Below are 19,544 nucleotides of genomic sequence, written 5' to 3' on the forward strand. Positions count from 1 at the left end.
CTTCGTCAACATATCGTACTATAAACATGCCGTATTTTGTACAGTGTTACCTACCCTTCAGAAGGTGTTCAACCGAGTCTCGAATCTACAAAAGCCAGTTGCCAATCCCTCTTATAGAGAAGAGGAGACAGCTACTATCATGTCATATATTCATTAGTCAAGTCACCATGCGACTCGGTAGTATACAGAACTTGTTTCAATCCTCTGCGTGTTGTCTTTGAACGAATATCTTTTATTTTTTTTCAAACCGAATTCCATTGTTAGTTTATTCGGGTCAATAGATAGTACGAATGAAATGAATATCACGGTATTGTAACGCAGTTCCCTCATTAAATGCCAGGAGCATGCGTTATCATTGTAGATTGGAATGATATTAATTTGCCAGCAGTGACCACTTATTCTTTTACTCCCCACGTACTTGAAACTCCATATATCAACGTAACGCTTTATCTCTCACTGTAGTTTTCATTTTGTTCGTCCCTGTATCAACATATTGCCTCATCTCGCATATGAACATTGTATGTTTTACTAATATGTTCTCACATCTTTTACCAACATGTTAAGATACATATACTTTTTTCACCTACATATAAATCTTTTTTCTTTATTGTTACGTACCAGACTTTCTCATCTCTCACATGGACGCTGTCTCTTACTTTTCGCACCAAGATATCCCTTAATGTCCCAACAAACACCTCGTACCCGTTTGATCTCACCAACAAATGACACTTTTCCATCAGCATGTTGCTCCTACTTTCACACACATAGTTCCTCAACTTCTCATCTGTCTGACCATCATATTCCCTTAGCACTTATCCCAGCATACACCCTCGCTTGACACTCTGAAACCCCCATCCACATATTTGATACAAGTATTCCCTCCCTTCCAAACTTATTTTTTGTGTATAGAAGTACACTTGCTCACCTTTCGTGCCAGCATCGCTTGTCACCCCTCGCCAGCATACTTTCTCGTACCTCGCCAACATGTATGACCATGGCCAGTGACCTTCATCTCTCAAACCAGCATGCGTATACTCGCAGTGCTTGGTTACATGTTATCAAAATCCCTCTCACCATTCACACCAACGTATCCCTCACCCCTCAAAGGACCTCACTCTATCCCCCGTAACTCACACACCCAACATAATTTTCCCCCCTCACCATTCATCAGAGTAAGTTGTCTTTCACCAACATACTCCCTATCCTCACACTCCAACATAGCTCCCTCAGCCGTTATACCAACACACTCTCCTAGCCTCTTTCCCAAACATATCTTAGAACCACTTTATCTGGCATATTTCATGAACACCCAAAACGAAAATTCTATTTCCTTGGCTCTCACAAAAAGTCATTAGTGCTTGAGTCATTTGATTACTTCTCCAAGTCGACCAATTGTCTGTTTAAGCCATCCTTTTTTTTTTCTCTCTCCCTTTTACGTTGAAGGCTCCAGTCACGCACGCAAGTCCTCATCAAGGACAGGCCTTAATTGGAATATGGAGAGGTTAATGAAAGAGAAAGAGACAAGGAAAAGTATTTACGAGTTTTGAATGAAGTGAACATCTCTCTTTTAGAATGTCCCTCGTCTCGGTTATTGGCATTGTTACCGCGCGGTGGATCAGAGGTGAAAAAACAGACCCAGAATGTTAGGGGAGTGGTCACAGCGGTCAGGGATATGGGGTACGGTGGGAGATAATTTGCTTCCGATCTTTGGAAATGCAGAACGTACAAGCTTCTGTCTTCTTACCATTCATATGGGGGAAAGTCAACCGTTCCCTATGGTGAACGCTGCAAACCCCTAAGTACAAGATCTCGGCTTGCGGATGAATGGATGCCACAGTCACATAGCAGGTGTTTGCCTAGAATATATATATACAAAATTTGTAGAGTTAATAAAGCAGTGAGCGTAACAAAGGAAAAGCTTGGTCGCTGAGAGACAAACCTTAGAGCCACATACCATCAAAGTCTGGGGACTCAAGGTCCTCGAGGCGTGGAACATGTGTGTTGATGCCGGAATAAGCATAGGCACCACCTTTGAACCGGAATCATGAGTTGGAGGTTATGGTTGGACATGAAAAAGGGACTGGTGAGAATGCCGGAATAAGCATAGGCACCACCTCTGAACCGGAATCATGAGTTCGAGGTTATGGTTGGGTTTGAAAAAGGGACTTGTGAGAACATCATGAGACTATTGACTCTCAAAATGAAGTACGATATTGGGAGAGGCATTAGACACATGGTGTTTAATAGGAGAGAGGTTGCCGGAGACCACGAATGCTGTCATCCTTCGTCTCCATACTTCAATCATCTCTTCTACCATCACATAAAGCCTAGATTAGCATACCTTATCGTACTGATTTCACCCTCTGTATTCCTGAGACGGGATTGGACCCGCATGGGTTCGAATCCTAAGCGTGGCAGTCGGCCCACACCCTACCCTTACTGTTCATCCTACCGTCAGGGCTGGTCGATAAATGAGTACACACAAATAGTAAACAGAAACATACACACAGTCACACACACACACACACACACACACACACACACACACACACACACACACACACACACACACGCATACACACACACACACACACCATTCACGCAGACACACACACTCACTCACACACACACACACACACACACACACACACACACACACACACACACACACACACACACATTCACGCAGACACACACACACATACACACACACACACACATACATTCACACAGACACACACATTAACGCAGACACACACATTAACGCAGACACACACACACACACACACACACACACACACACACACACACACACACACACACATACATTCACACAGACACACACACAGACACACACACACACACAGACACACACACAGACACACACACAGACACAGACACACACACACACACACACACACACACACACACACACACACAGGCAGATCGACTCGTACACATTTGAATTTACACATGACAGCAGGTCTGGGTCATCCAACACTTCCGCCATCCCCCGTCTGGGTCATCCAACACTCTCGCCATCCCCCGTCTGGGTCATCCAACACTCTCGCCATCCCCCGTCTGGGTCATCCAACACTCTCGCCATCCCCCGTCTGGGTCATCCAACACTCCCGCCATCCCCCGTCTGGGTCATCCAACACTTCCGCCATCCCCCGTCTGGGTCATCCAACACTCCCGCCATCCCCCGTCTGGGTCATCCAACACTCTCGCCATCCCCCAACAGGTCATCAGCAACTAGGAACAAACGTTAGTCATTTGAATGCTTTCATACAGACGTCTAAACTCCGTCGTCAACTCATCGTTAAACCTTCATTTGACCCGTATACTTCTCGGCCACGTTGATGCATATATCACGATGAACGCGTTCCAAAAGGCATAAATTTTACGCGCCACTCCAGCAGCAGTGTGTGCGAGTGTGTCTGTGTCGCCTCGTTCATCAACGCATTACAGGTGGCCTAGTGACGTCATACGTAGAAGCACACACTCCCTCCTCCTCCCCTATTGGCCTGTATATGTGTGTATGACGTCATGGCACGAAAAAAACACTCGCCCATCAGCTAGTGGTGGTCGATCCTGTTTAAATGGGGGACAACAGAGCATCTTTTCATCTATACACGATCTCGTCAGGAGTGTGGGAATTGAACACCACGAAGTGTGAGGATTGAACACTACGAATCTGTCGCCTGCGAGTGCCAGTAAGACTCGTCTCTGAAGATTTGGCTGTAGTTTTGAAAGGAAATCTGGAACACATCCCTGATTTAGTGAGTGTATCCACTGCTCATGATCCATACAAGATAACCTTGCACTAGAAAGTAATATAATACCTTTAGAGTGATGGAATTTAAAGTAATATACATGTATGAATTATGTACATGTGTATATATTTATATGTCTGTGTGTGTATATATATATATGTGTACATTGAGATGTATAGGTATGTATATTTGCGTGTGTGGACGTGTATGTATATACATGTGTATGTGGGTGGGTTGGGCCCTTCTTTCGTCTGTTTCTTTGCGCTACCTCGCTAACGCAGGAGACGGCTACAAAGGAAAATAAATAAATAAATAAATAAATATATATATATATATATATATATATATATATATATATATATATATATATATATATATATATATATATATATATATATGAGGGGCTATCTTCAGCACCACAAGGGTTCCTGTTTCTTATGTGTAAGATACTAATAAGTTTGTCTTGTGTAAACATCTTTTATCTCAGATTGAAAGGATAAAAGGTGATTGCCAAGAGAATCCATACATTCCACCCTCCTCCCACTTGATAAAAATGGGCCTTCCAACCCCACCCATTTTGTTGTTGATCTTTACGTGTACCAAATGTCACCCCATACCTGCGTCCCTGTAGAAAAAAGATGTACAGAAAGCGAAAGATGAGGAGATCACTATTTTGGTCCTCAATCTTAAGAAGAAACGTTAACTTTTACAGTTATTATTATCATTATGATCATTATTAATTATTATTACTGTTATTAGTACTATTACTATCATTATTATCATTAATCATTATTATTATTATTTATTATGATTATTATTATCATTTAATTACCATAAAGTTATTATTAATTATCATTATTTTATTACCATAAAATTATTATTTATTACTATTATCATTTTAGTACCATAAAATTATTATTATTATTATTATTATTATTATTATTATTATTATTATTATGCCAGACAAGTCCTCTGCACAAGGTCATGTTCGCCCTTCACCTTCTCCAAAAGATCGAGTCACAGTCGTGGAGGCGAGAGAGTTCTTGTACCACACGACGCGCCGAGAATACGTGTTTGTGGGACTATTTCTGTCTGATTACCCACATGTTTTGCTCAGCATTATGTCTACCTGGCCTCGAAATTATCCCCATTGTGTCTTGAGCAGGAATGATCCATTTATTCTTTGTAGACGAAGATATGACGATATGTATAATGTATATAATGTATATGTATATAATGTATATAATGTATAATGTATATGTATATATGTATAATGTGTGTGTGTTACCATACTCCCCCTCACAGCCTGCTTCATTACCGTGTAAGCTGTGAGCATGTTAACATGTCATCATTTGCATCTGAAGATGTGTATGGAATACACGAAAGCGCTTTTGCAAAAAAAAAAATCGACCTTGCTTTGAAATTCCCCTTCTTTTCACAGACCGTCCGAAGGCGGAGCTGAAGGTGGGGTGGCCCCGCCGGTCTGAACTACTGACGGAGGGAAGCGACCTGTTCTTGGAGTGCCGAGTGGACGCCAACCCTCCCCCGTACAAGATCAAGTTTTTCCACAACGTAAGTAGTCGTCTCCTCTCTCTCAGGTAAGGTATGCTTCCAGTTCGCTGGAAAGGGAGGAACACACTTGCTGAAGTTCCAGCGGTGTCATGGAACTCTTCAGGTTTAAGAGTGAGAAAAACTTTAGGTTTTTTTTTATAATTTTTTGTCGTTTTCTCTTTTCCAAGTTCATATTTATCCCTTGGGGATAGGGGAGAAAAAAATACTTCCCATGTATTCCCTGCGTGTCTTAAAAGGCGACTAAAAGGGGAGGAAGCGAGGGTCTGGAAATCCTCCACTCCCGGTTGTCTATTTTCCAAAAGGCGGAACAGAGAAGGGGGCCAAGGAGGATATTCCCTCTAAGGCTCAGTCCTTTGTCCTTAGCGCTACCTCGCTGACGCGGGAAATGGTGAATATGTATGAAATATATATATATATATATATATATATATATATATATATATATATATATATATATAATTATTATTATTTTGCTTTGTCGCTGTCTCCCGCGTTTGCGAGGTAGCGTGTATACATATATTTGTTTCTCTCGGAGTGTTAGAATAACTTGGATAGTTTCTGTAGTTGTCATTAACTTTATACAGGTTTGGAACAGCGAGTGACACTCGAGCTTTTAAAGTCTACGTAAACTTCACAAGTTTCAGTCAAAGGACTTTTTAAGTTTCTTTTTTGTTTGATAATTACCAGCTTTGGGTTTAGTGGGTTTAGGAATAACTTTCGTGTTTATGCCTTCCTGTTGCTAACCAGATTTGGGTCCAAGAATAAACTGAGTTCCAGTGCTTATCAGTAGCATTCCAGGTTTGGGTATGGTGTCCTAAGACATTCCAGGTTTGGGTATGGTGTCCTAAGACATTCCAGGTTTGGGTATGGTGTCCTAAGACATTCCAGGTTTGGGTATGGTGTCCTAAGACATTCCAGGTTTGGGTATGGTGTCCTAAGACATTCCAGGTTTGGGTATGGTGTCCTAAGTCATTCCAGGTTTGGGTATGGTGTCCTAGGACATTATAGTCCTGGAAGCCAGTCGCCCTATGATAGAGCTGGGCTTTTATCATCATATACGTGATCTAGTGTTCCAGCCTCCAATATTCTGGTCTCATGTTCCTTGCGCATCATCTCCTCTTCGTAACATTCACAGACGTGAACACTTCGATGCATATATCATTGTCTCATTAATTGATTACCAAATAGACTCTCATTGTTTTATCATATATATATATATCCCTGGGGATAGGGGATTAAGAATACTTCCCACGTATTCCCTGCGTGTCGTAGAAGGCGACTAAAAGGGGAGGGAGCGGGGGGCTGGAAATCCTCCCCTCTCGTTTTTTTTTTTTTTTTTTTTTAATTTTCCAAAAGAAGGAACAGAGGGGGCCAGGTGAGGATATTCCGAAAAAGGCCCAGTCCTCTGTTCTTAACGCTACCTCGCTAATGCGGGAAATGGCGAATAGTTTGAAAAAAAAAAAAAAAAAATATATATATATATATATATATATATATATATATATATATATATATATATATATATATATATATATATATATTACGGTTGATTTGGTCTTTATCAACATCTGGTTCATGCAGGCAGGTATCCAAATTCGTATCCCAGAAGTATTTCTAAACATTGAATTAGCAAGGTAGGCTTTGGTATACATGTCATATAAAGAGTGTTGAACATTTAGCATCAATGATACATATAGGAACATGTTTGCGACTAGAAGTATTTGCCCTCAAACAGAGTGTGAGGACTTTGATAAACAAGGCCCCGTTAGAAAATAACAAACCACCCTTGGGTATTTCGAAGCCCATACGTTCATATCATCGAAATATATACATCTGTTGATTTTATCTTTATTTTCGTTGTTTCTATATTTGTCAGAAAGATAGCCTGCCGAGCTTTGAAGAATATATCATCAGAGAAGTGGTGGTGGTGGTGTTGAAGATATTCCATCGTACATATATTAATCAATTTTTTGTATCTGTAAAGGATTGGCCTGTATCAGTTCATGCACGAGAACCAGAGGATTTTACACTTGTAAGGCGATGCGAAAAAAAAGAAAGAAAAACGACTCTCGTCGTGTGTGATATTTTGATGGCATAAAACACTAGAATTTAAACGCTTTATAACCTCTTGTTTCTTCTCGTTTACGGATCTTGTCAAGACAAATTATTCGCGCGAAGAGTTTCCACCAAGAGCAGGTTGTCTCTCATCTAGCCAGGTGGAGACAGCGCCCTACTCCCACCTTCATGACATGGGATCAGAAGGCGAGAAACGTAATGTTAGATATTGGCTGATACACCGACACCCTGATCCATGAAGCTTACCTGAAAACGCCATAGAATATATATATATATATATATATATATATATATATATATATATATATATATATATATATATATATATATATTATGTGTGTTCGTAGACAAGAATCTTGAAGAGGTAGTGGTTGTTAAGTCAAACGTTAGCAAAAGCCATAGTCGAATCCAAAGCTATGAAAAAAAAAATTACCCAGCTAATATTTCGCATGAATTACCCGTAAGATCGGTTGGGGAAGAGAGAGAGAGAGAAAAAAAAAAGGTACAGTCTCCTACTTAATTTACCGGCAGTTCATAAAGGAAAAAGAAAAATATGGTACAATTCACAAATAATACCCTCCCCCACAAGCTGGGTCTGCCGTATATTACAACCGAGAAAGCTATGAACGTATCCCGCGCTCATTTAAGAGACGAATGTAATATGTTCATTAAGTCTTCCCATGATTCATCGTAGTGGCACTTCATAACCCCCGGCGCGAAGTACCTCCCTCTCACCTCCTGGGGGCTCGGTGACGGGTTGTAAAGCAGCATTACCGCCGGGTCTGGTGTGAAACTGTGAAGTACTGTTCTTCGGTCTGGTGTGAAACTGTGAAGCACTGTTCTTCGGTCTGGTGTGAAACTGTGAAGTACTGTTCTTCGGTCTGGTGCGCAATGGCGAGGGTTTTGTTCGTGTGTTTTATGGGAGGCTGTGAGGTTTTGTACTTGTCTGGTGTGAGGCTGTGAGGCTTTGTTCTTGTGTCTTGTGGGAGGCTGTGAGGTTTTGTTCTTGTGTCTTGTGGGAGGCTGTGAGGTTTTGTTCTTGTGGAAGGCTGTGAGGGTTTTGTTCTTGTGGGAGGCTGTGAGGTTTTGCTCTTATGTCTTGTGGGAGGCTGTGAGGTTTTGTTCTTGTGGAAGGCTGTGAGGGTTTTGTTCTTGTGGGAGGCTGTGAGGTTTTGTTCTTGTGGCAGGCTGTGAGGTTTTGTTCTTGTGTCTTGTGGGAGACTGTGAGGTTTTGTTCTTGTGGAAGGCTGTGAGGTTTTGTTCTTGTGGCAGGCTGTGAGGTTTTGTTCTTGTGGAAGGCTGTGAGGTTTTGTTCTTGTGGGAGGCTGAGGTTTTGTTCTTGTGGCAGGCTGTGAGGTTTTGTTCTTGTGTCTTGTGGGAGGCTGTGAGGTTTTGTTCTTGTGGGAGGCTGTGAGGTTTTGTTCTTGTGTCTTGTGGGAGGCTGTGAGGTTTTGTTCTTGTGGAAGGCTGTGAGGTTTTGTTCTTGTGGCAGGCTGTGAGGTTTTGTTCTTGTGGAAGGCTGTGAGGTTTTGTTCTTGTGGGAGGCTGAGGTTTTGTTCTTGTGGCAGGCTGTGAGGTTTTGTTCTTGTGGGTGGCTGAGGTTTTGTTCTTGTGTCTGGTAGGAGGCTGTGAGGTTTTGTTCTTGTGGAAGGCTGTGAGGTTTTGTTCTTGTGGGAGGCTGTGAGGTTTTGTTCTTGTGGGAGGCTGTGAGGTTTTGTTCTTGTGGGAGGCTGTGAGGTTTTGTTCTTGTCTGGTGGGAGGCTGAGGTTTTTGTTCTTGTCTCTGGTGGGATGCTGTGAGGTTTTTGTTCTTGTGTCTGGTGGGATGCTGTGAGGTTTTTGTTCTTGTCTTGTGTGAGGCTGTGAGGTTTTGTTCTTTGAGGTAGTATGAAGTTTCCAGCCCTTGTTCTTGGGTCTGGTGTGAAGCTGCTAGACATTGTTCTTGTGGACTTGTGAACTGTTGTCCTTGGGGGTCTGTTGAGAGCATGTAAGGTATTCTTATTGCGGACGATGAGAGCGCCTGCCACGGATTCAAGTCTTACGTAAGCAGTAATGACAAGGATACGTGCAGACAGCTCACGAGAGCGGGGGCCGAAGTAATCCACTTTAGAAACAGGGAGAGGATAGCAACACCGCGGCCGACGGGAAGGGATGGCTGAAGAGAGGGGGAGTACTTGGGGAACTGGTAGATTCATGGCTCCTTGATTCTACTTTCCCAAAGGCGAAGGTGGAGGAAGGAGGAAGAGACATCTTAGATATGCGAGCAATATACGCCATACTGTAGGCATGTGATGGTTGTTCATTGTAGAAAATGATTATGGCACCAGGAGAGAGTGGAGAATACGTCCAATATGCCCAAAATGTTCATGCAGTTTTTGGGTTGAACTGAAATGTCTTGAAATTTGGCAGTAGGAGACTAGTTAAATTTAAAAAGATACATCAGGAAAAATTAGATTATTGCACGATTGAGTTTCCAATCTGGCGAGTGCTTCCTCCATTCCAAAATGCTAAACAGGTTTGAATCATATGATGATAGATATGGTCAGCGCGATAGAGGTAAGGAGAAATAGGGAAAGAAGTGAGAGAAAATGAGTTAGTATGATGTGCGGAATCATCGGAGTAAGAATGAACGGGGTAATAGGTTTCTGAAAGAAGATTTTTAAGTGGAAGAAGAGATTGGGCGATAGGACAGAACCCTGAGGCACACCAAGACATCAAAGACAACCACAATGGACCGACTGGAGAGGAAGCTATATGCATCAGAGCACAGATTACTCGAAGGAAGGAAGTTTAGGATGCAGAGACCTGATCAAATGATTTGGGAGATACCGAGGACCAGGACAAAAGATTCTCAAAAATCCCGGAGAGAGGACGAAGGAAGGCGAACCACACAGGAGAAAGAATCATCAAGACGACTTGCAGTACGAAAACCGTCGAATTAGTTAACTGAAAGAAAGGACTGAGATCCAAAGTATTTGAGGGAGAAGGAAATTAAGAAGAGTTGGATTAAGAATGTTTTTGTCGGAACTGATTTTGGTTAAGGACAAGAATGATGTGATACATCTCAGGAAAGTCATATCAGTCATGAAGACATTGTGATATTCAATTGGTGGGAAGAGTCCCATGGCGCAGTATGCTCTGTCTCTGATGTTACAGGCATCGGATCAGGAGTTATCAAAGTGTGACTCGGGGGATGAATATTTCGAAGAAGATGGGGCGTAAGACTTTATCCCAGTCAAGATCGACTCTGCTGGAGGCATTCCGGCATGCAAGGTACTAAGTTCTATTGGTCCCGGGGAAAGTCAATATACTAGATACGCCAGGATTGAGTGGAGTACAAAGGAATTCAAACAACAGACGAGAGGGTCCTTTCGAGGCTTTTTTTGTGGATGACAAGCGAGTGTTCCTTTTAAGACTTAATAGAGATGGGCAGACGAGTTCAGCTGGAAGTGACAAGATGATGGTTGGATGATCATAAGGGTGGTAGAAATGGATTCATTTTCAGCTAAAAGGGTCAGAAGGACGAAAAGAAAAAAAAATATGAGAGGTCGTGTTAGATGAACGGTCTTGACGATCGGGCTCTCATGTGCTGGTTGTTTAAGTATGTATTTTTAGATCGTTACGATGGATAAAAAAGGAAGAGACTTAGAACCTTGAATCCAGTGACATCTTCTACGGTGGAACCTGATCACTTACTAACAAGTCACGGATGACTTAAACACTGTTAGAAGAACTACTAGAAGTGGGGGAGGGGAGGAAATGCAGAAGACATAAATGCAGAGTTACGGTGGGCAGAGGAATTTTGGACCAGATTTCGCTACAAAGTTGGGAGACAAAGAGTTGCACAAATAGTACGTACAGCCGTCACCCTTGGAGCAGAAACGATGGCCCAGATTATAACTGGGGCTTTCATACCGCAGGGAGGAGGGAAAGAGGCAGCCATATGGAAAACGTTGTGCTTCAGAGAGAAGCAGCAGATCAGGGGAGGATATAGAATGATGGTTTCCAGCGGAGGAGGGGAAGGTGGGGGGTGGGTAAAAGGGTTTGAATCTGGGATCCATGGAGAAAAGGACAGGAGATAGAGAGCTAGGCTTAGATTGCATTGATGGTCGAGGGGAGGGGGGATCGAGACGACGGGTGTTGTAGAGGAAGATTAGAGATACGACCCAGTGATGGTGAGGGTGCCATGGGTGGTCAGTGGGTCATGAAGTCCGTCCACCCCCCAATGGGAACCAGCCAGCCCTCCTCGACCGCTACCACATACTCGTCGTCAGGGAATAAAAAACAACACGTTGATGAGGGTTAGATCCATTTACTTTCTGAAGTGTGACTGTGGGACGAACTTGCATTTGAGATGTGGTGAATTGCGTCGAGTTCCACTTGCTTCTGTTGTAACTGTTATCTTCCTGTTTGACACTGTTGCCTCCTACTACTATCCTTGGGATCTTGAATGAGAATATGTTGAAGAGAGTCTGTTTGCCAATGTTATTGTGGGACTGATGGAGGAGCCTTCTCGTTTTTCTGATGATAATACAAATCATGTTTCCTTCTCTGAAACGTCTATATCGGAAAGGTTGGAATTACAGAATATGAATATACTAGAGCCATCAGTACTTTATGTACCTTAATACCATGGATGAAATTAAGCCATTTACTGTTCTGAGTAGCAGCTCTTTGGTGGTGTCTGTGTCATAATGGTATTTTGCTCTGCAAAATAGTACGTCATACGACTTCGTAAAGCTATTTCAGACCATTGAGATTGCTCTTTGTTGTCTGCATTCAGTTGAGTCATGAATATCACTCCATACTGTTATACAATGTTCATCACATGAACCATAGTCACAGATAGGTTCAGAACTAATTGGTCATTCACACAGATCTGTGCCACTCAGTCTCAGGATTCTAATATCAAAAACACTTAGATCTATGCCACTCAGTCTCAAGATAGGATAATAGAGATCAAAATCACTTAGATCTGTGCCTCTCAATCTCAAGATAGGATTATAAATGATCAAAATCACTTAGATCTATGCCACTCAATCTCAGACTAGGATCCTGAATATTAAAATTCCTTTTGATTTCATTGTCACATGTTTTCTATATCTCCGTCTCTGTCTGTTCTTTTAATCTTACCGCCGTCCTCCTCCTGTTATCTCCCATTTTCCATACATGTCTCTCTCTCTCTCTCTCTCTCTCTCTCTCTCTCTCTCTCTCTCTCTCTCTCTCTCTCTCTCTCTCTCTCTCCCAGACTTGGAGAGGACACGAACCCGTCCCTGATGGAGGGGCTGGTGCCAGTGCCCCCCCCTCTCTCTCTCTCTCTCTCTCTCTCTCTCTCTCTCTCTCTCTCTCTCTCTCTCTCTCTCTCTCTCTCTCTCTCTCTCTCCACCCATCGGCCAGTAGAAGCCCATTTAACCACACCCTTCCTTGGGGTGGTGGCGCCTCCTCTCTCCCTCCCGCAGGGCAAGGAGCTGGTGCACAACGTGAGCGCCAAGGTGCTGGTCAACGAGGCGACGCTGGCGTTGCAGCGAGTGACCCGCCAGTGCTCGGGGCGGTACCACTGCGTCGCCTCGAATGTGGAGGGCGACTCCGCCAGCAAGAGCCTCGCCATCAGAGTCCGATGTGAGTCAACCACGCCCGAGGTTTGTGAGTCCCGCGCGCGAGTCGCCTCTCTGTGTGTAATGCTCTCTCCGCTTGGTTTTGGCCCTCCGAGGTTTGTGAGTCGTGTGTGAGTCGCCTCTGTGTGTATACTCTCTTGCCTTTGGCCCTCCGAGGTTTGTGAGTCACCTAATATATATACTCTCTTGTTGCCATAGCGTTTGTGAGTCGTGTGTGAGTCACCTTTGCTCTCTTGCTTGCCCTCTGAGGTTTGTGAGTCGTGAGTGAGGCGCCTTTGTGTATACTCTCTTGCCTTTGGCCCTCCGAGGTGTGTGAGTCACCTAATATATATACTCTCTAGTTGCCATAGGGTTTGTGAGTCGTGTGTGAGTCACCTTTACTCTCTTGCTTTTGCCCTCCGAGGTTTGTGAGTCACCTTTATAATCTCTTGTCGCCACAAGGGTTGTAAGTCATATGTGGGGGTTGAGCCATGTGTGGGGGTTGTGAGTCATATGTGGGGGTTGTGAGTCATATGTGGGGGTTGTGAGTCATATGTGGGGGTTGAGTCATATGTGGGGGTTGTGAGTCATATGTGGGGGTTGTGAGTCATATGTGGGGGTTGTGAGTCATATGTGGGGGTTGTGAGTCATATGTGGGGGTTGTGAGTCATAAGTGAGACGTTTTCACTCACTTGTCGTCTGAATGTTTGCATGAGTGATGACCTCCGCAGCTGACTGAAGACTTCGTATCATAGTTATTGTGATTTACTTCCTGTCGCCTCTTAAATCTCGCTTTATGTGTTAGTAAATTTGTAAACTAGAAATGTCCTCAGTGTGTGTGTGTGTGTGTGTGTGTGTGTGTGTGTGTATGTGTTGTGTGTGTGTGTGTGTGTGTGTGTGTGTGTGTGTGTGTGTGTGTGTACGTTTTATGACATTTCCATGAACATTAATGCTATCGGATATATGAGATGTCATCGCATGAGTGCTTAGGATCAGTTTTGTACGCTTGGTGTAGGATATTATCAATATAGGTTATGTCTCATATTTTTCGTGAGTTTAAAATAATGAAGTGGTTTCTTCCTATGCTTTTTTTTTCTTTTCTTTTTGTATTGATCCGTCTTCATGGGGAAAAAAAATGGACTTTTGTGTTTCTTGTTTCTTCAGCATCTATCACCGTTAGCCAAACACTTGTACAGATATAGCACATTCCTCATCTTATTTCTGTTAGACCTTAGGTTCCAATCCACACCTCAGTTCCTCTTCCTTTTCCACATTCCATCTCCATCACCATCGCCATCACCACAGTCATTAAAACCATCACCACTACCACCATCACCACCACATTCACCACCACAATCATTAAATGCACCACCATCACCACCATAGTCACCACAATCGTTGAAAACCACCATCACCACCACAAACCACCACAATCGTTGAAAACCACCATCACCACCAACCACCATAGTCACCACAATCGTTGAAAACCACCACAAACCATCACCACCAACCACCACAAACCACCACAATCGTTGAAAACCACCACAAACCATCACCACCAACCACCACAAACCACCACAATCGTTGAAAACCACCACAAACCATCACCACCAACCACCACAAACCACCACAATCGTTGAAAACCACCATCACCACCACAAACCACCACAATCGTTGAAAACCACCACAAACCATCACCACAAACCACCACAAACCACCACAAACCACCACAATCGTTGAAAACCACAAACCATCACCACCCACCACCACAATCCCCATACAACCACACCCATTATCACCACCACCACCACAATCCCCCTACAACCATACCCATTATCACCACCACCACCCACCACCACCATCTACCACCATCACCACCACAAACCACCACAAACCAGAACAGTCGTTGAAGACCACAAACCAACCACCACAAACCACCACAATCCCCCATACAACCACACCCATTATCACCACCACCCACCATCTACCACCATCACCTGCTCATCAGGGCAGACAAGGCTCGGGAGGTGAAGGTGGTTCGGTAATGAAAAATCCCGAGGTCATTTCCTCCTCCTCCTCCTCCTCCTCCAACCCCAACCGGAGGCGCCATAAAGAACACCGGTATACACAATTTCTTGGAAAATTGACTCTTCTGTTCGTCCACTACCCACCCGCAGGAAGTGAGGGGGGTTAAGGGGGAGGACAATGAGAAAACGAGGGTAAAGAGAAAATGGGAATAATGTGATGGTGAGAGATGAAGAATGAGGAGTAAAAAACAAAAGAAAATGATATTTTTGCTAATAAGAGATGAAGAATGAGGAATAAAAGAAAAAAAAGAATATTTTTGTTAATAAGAGATGAAGAATGAGGAATAAAAGAAAAAAAGAATGATATTTTTGCTAATAAGAGATGAAGAATGAGGAATAAAAGAAAAAAAGAATATTTTTGTTAATAAGAGATGGAAAGAGGAGGAGACATGTCTCGTGTCAAAGGAAATACGTCACAAAGGGAAAGGAGAATGGATGTGGTGCGTTTTCGTGTCGAGGGAAATATGCCCATATGATGTTAAGAGAAAAAAAATAATTATATATGCTTGTGAGAGAAGGAGAAAGAGAAGCCGTCTTCCTTTTGAGAAATATGTGTCCGTGAGAGATGGAGGGGAAAAATATCTTCTAATGAGGAGAAAAAGAATTGCCTATGAGAAAAGGGATGGGGTTGGGTTGGGTGGAGGGGAAGAGACATATATATGTCTGAGAGGAGAGGACAGTGTTTCTGTGAGAGAGGGAAAGTAAGAGGAAAAAAAAATAAAGATATCTTTAAGTTCATGGAGAAGTATAGCACCAGAGATAAGTGTGTCTAGTTAATGTAATCGGTTTGTTCCTCTCTTAATCTCCTACAAGATGTACCATTATTATTATTATTATTATTATTATTATTATTATTATTATTACTATTATTATTATTATTATTATTATCATTACTATTATATTATTATTACCATTACTATTATATTATTATTACTATAATTATCATTATTAGTAGTAGTATTTTATTTTCATTTATATTATCATTATTATTCTTATTATTATTTCATTATCATTATTATTATTATTTACCAGCGATCCCTCTTCCAGGACAGCTGCCGCTCGGAAGGCACTGACTGCGCTACAATCATCAGCTGGGGAAGGTGACGCACCGACTTCCCCGGAGTGTTCAAGGTCTTCGACGAGATTGCACACTCGCTGTGGTTCACTGACGATGATTCTGTGCCACCTCGCCCGGGAGGTGACTGTCCTCACACGGTGTAGGACCATGGACACGGAGAGAGAGAGAGAGAGAGAGAGAGAGAGAGAGAGAGAGAGAGAGAGAGAGAGAGAGAGAGAGGATAACGGCCTCGGTGCTAAGGACTTGTGTCGTGGTGGAAAACACCAGAGGGCGACTATGTCGGAGGCGGGAGGTGAGGGAGCGACTGTGGGAGGAGATTCTCCAGGAAATGGAGATGATTGGCTTACAAGGACGTGAGGCCTCCTGTGTTTGTGGGTGTGTGTGTGTGTGTGTGGAGCTATACATTTGTACGGCAGGGCCTAGGAAGTTCTATCTATTCTCGATGCGATGATGACCCCCATCTCTTGAACATTCTCTTCTAACACACAGCTTTTTTTTAAGCTTTGTTGTACCCTCAGCTTTGCCATTTCCATGACTTAGTTTACTACATCATCATCTACTCTGGTGCTACAGTGGTACACGAGTGCTTCTTCATTATCTTTACTAACAAGTATGTTAGTTTCATGATCTGTGGTCACTCTCTACCTTCGACTCGTTCTCAAGGAACATTTATGTACTTCACTCTTGATATCATTAATCTGGTGAGCTGTGATCAAGTCACCCCTTACTTTTTCCTCTTCACTCGTAGCTCATTGCTCTAAGTTTTCTTACCACCTCCGTTGTCTTCCTGTGCGTTGTTGTCTTCAGTACTTCATCATGCGTCTTTAAGTACGTTGGCTAAACATGAGAGATGCAAACTAGTCTCTGTAAGAATGATATGCTGAACATCTCAACCACATACTTGGACATAATTCCAGTCTTTGGCAGCACTTAAATTATCACCTTTACAAGCCTACTTATGTGAAGTGCTGGGGACAGATTACCGGCATGTCTCTCTCGCTCACAGATTCCAGTAACTTATTTCCTATTATATGAAATTCGTATCGAGGACTCTTTTTTTACGCATTGTTCCATTCTCATTACTTGACATTGACTCGGGTTGAATTTCATGGATCAGACCAACTTTTAGAGTTTTTCTATACATACTCTTGCAGGTTGAAACAATCCTCATAATTCTTTACTTCCTTCAAGATCCCAACATCATTCGCCATCACACCCAAGAATGAGTTCAGTCCTTTTAGCAGACATTTACATTGAAGAGTAAGAGCAGTGGTCCCAGGATTGAACCTTGCAGCACGCCACTGGTCACCCTAACCCATTTCCAGCAGGCTTCTCTGAAAAGCGTTCTTTGTCCGCTTCCGCTAAGAGAATCCAACTTCATCAGTCTCTTTTATGGTAGTCCAGTCCATCAATTTGTCTCCTCTGCCTAACGTGCCGATCTCTCTCCCTTAGTAGCCCAAGAATTTTGTGGCGCATGACCCCATTTTCCTAAGTCTATGTTGTATCTCGTTAATTTTTTTCACTGCATGTAGCCATCCATTTCATCCAGAGCAATTTTCTGGTCTCCTTTCTTAAAGAAGGTCCCTCTCCCATACCCCTTCGCACCATATAACCGTTTCTCAAGGGAAATGCCGAGCCATCTCCAGGCGCTCTCCACACTTCTTCCTCACCAAACATGTTGAGAATTCATAGACCATGAGCCTCACATTCGTGATGACCCGTTAGTATTGGTCTTAAGTCTTTCCCAGCTCTTTCAGGGCTTCCCAAGAGATTATTTTATTTTCCTCCCCCCGTGCCATCGCGCCTATGAAGAGAATACCGTGTCTCTGTGACAGAACACTTTTGAGCTCGGTGTTCATCTTTCAGGATATCCTTTCGACATCCTCTGCAATTCTTCCCTTCTGATTCACTTTGCCTAATTGTATGGTCTTTAACCAACAGTTTTACTCCTGGAAGGAGTATTTGGAAGAGTCTCGGATTATCTCCTCCTCCCTCATCCACCAACATTCTTTCCTTCAATTTCTCTCTTCTCTTCCCTTCTTATCTTCTTGCACTCGTGTTCTAGTCCCTCACACATGTCGAACGCTGACAGGGGTATGTTTGTCGTCTACAGGTCCTCCACACAGCAGCATGTCATGCAAGCTCTTTGAAGTACACACCTCTCTTGTCTTTACCTTCACCTCTTATTTGCTGATGATTGAACTCGGGTTCTCACTCTTCTATTCGAGACTTCAAAAGCACTTTCCATAACAGTGACTCTAATCACGCTTATGGAAATCGACTTCCCAGGAAATGTTTTCAAAGAAATACCTGTTTACCTTTGTGTAGTTTCCGTGATTATATTTCCTCATTATACAGGTTTTCTGTGTTCTTTTTAATGTGCGCATCAAACATACAAACGAATTCAAGCGTAACGCACGCGCGATTCCCAGTTAATGTATCGTATTTTTTTCAGTTTCTCTTCCGTTTTCTGTGGATGGTATATATAACCTTTCTAAATGGAGTGTCCGCTGTGTCATGCTTGTACAGAAGATTTATTCCGTGTACACTCTACGAGCTCGGGGTTTCCATGACTCTCTTCCTCAAAGAGAATCTAAATTCTCATTGACAGATTCTGTCTGGTTGAGATCCTCTTTTATTAGAATTACGGTGTCTTTTGCAGCTTCCATGCACCATCGTTAAGTGTTCCCTTATTTGATGTTATTACGAAAGAATTCTTCAGGTTTATTAAGATTATGTAATTGATTCATTCGTCAAAATCACATTGCAGATTTTGATTCATTCTTTCCATTTTGTGTCAAGTTAGTATTGGAGGAATCGTCCATCATCTATATAAGTATTTACATATAATTTGTCACTTTTTCAAGATTGCGACTCCTCCTCCTCGTCTTCTGTTCCCCTCCTCACTCATCCAACAGGAAAGGTTAGGTCGGATCTTATGCCACAGTAACTTTTGCCTCCGCTACTCTTAAGAATATCAGGTTTGGCTACCCTGTCTTCGAACCCCAGCTGTTTTCCATTGACTATCATTTATGTGTGTGTGTGTGTGTGTGTGTGTGTGTGTGTGTGTGTGTGTGGTATGCACATTTGTAGGTATGGGTGTGTGGTGTGCATATATATGGGTATGTGTATGTGGCATGTACATTTGTGTAAATATGATCTTTCGTATCGGTGTGTTTGTGTTTATATTTGTTTTTCTACACGTGAGTGACTGTGTCTACGTGAGTTAAGATATATCTACGTATACGTATGTACATATGTGTATGTGTGTAAGAGCATGTTTCAGTTGCATGTACGTCTGTGTGTGTCTGTGACATGTGTGTGCCGTATGGAAAACATCGATGCCTGTATATTTGCTTTGA

The 19,544-nt window shown here is 42.7% G+C and overlaps 1 protein-coding gene and 1 long non-coding RNA gene across 6 annotated transcripts in view; one reads left to right on the forward strand and one right to left on the reverse strand.

Annotated features, from left to right (window-relative positions):
* LOC139754558 (nephrin-like) overlaps window positions 1-19,544 on the forward strand; it is a 531,853-nt gene that overhangs the window by 471,819 nt on the left and 40,490 nt on the right. For all 5 annotated transcript variants that reach the window (XM_071671913.1, XM_071671914.1, XM_071671915.1 and 2 more), the window contains 2 exons: window positions 5,218-5,348; window positions 12,883-13,042. In XM_071671913.1, the coding sequence (XP_071528014.1) occupies window positions 5,218-5,348; window positions 12,883-13,042 (291 nt within the window). The remainder of the gene's footprint in view (window positions 1-5,217; window positions 5,349-12,882; window positions 13,043-19,544) is intronic.
* Window positions 1-19,544, reverse strand: part of LOC139754560 (uncharacterized) — a 625,282-nt gene that overhangs the window by 48,203 nt on the left and 557,535 nt on the right. The gene's annotated exons all lie outside the window — the stretch shown is intronic.

The sequence above is a fragment of the Panulirus ornatus genome, chromosome 17 (assembly GCF_036320965.1).
Source record: "Panulirus ornatus isolate Po-2019 chromosome 17, ASM3632096v1, whole genome shotgun sequence".
Taxonomy (NCBI): domain Eukaryota; kingdom Metazoa; phylum Arthropoda; class Malacostraca; order Decapoda; family Palinuridae; genus Panulirus; species Panulirus ornatus.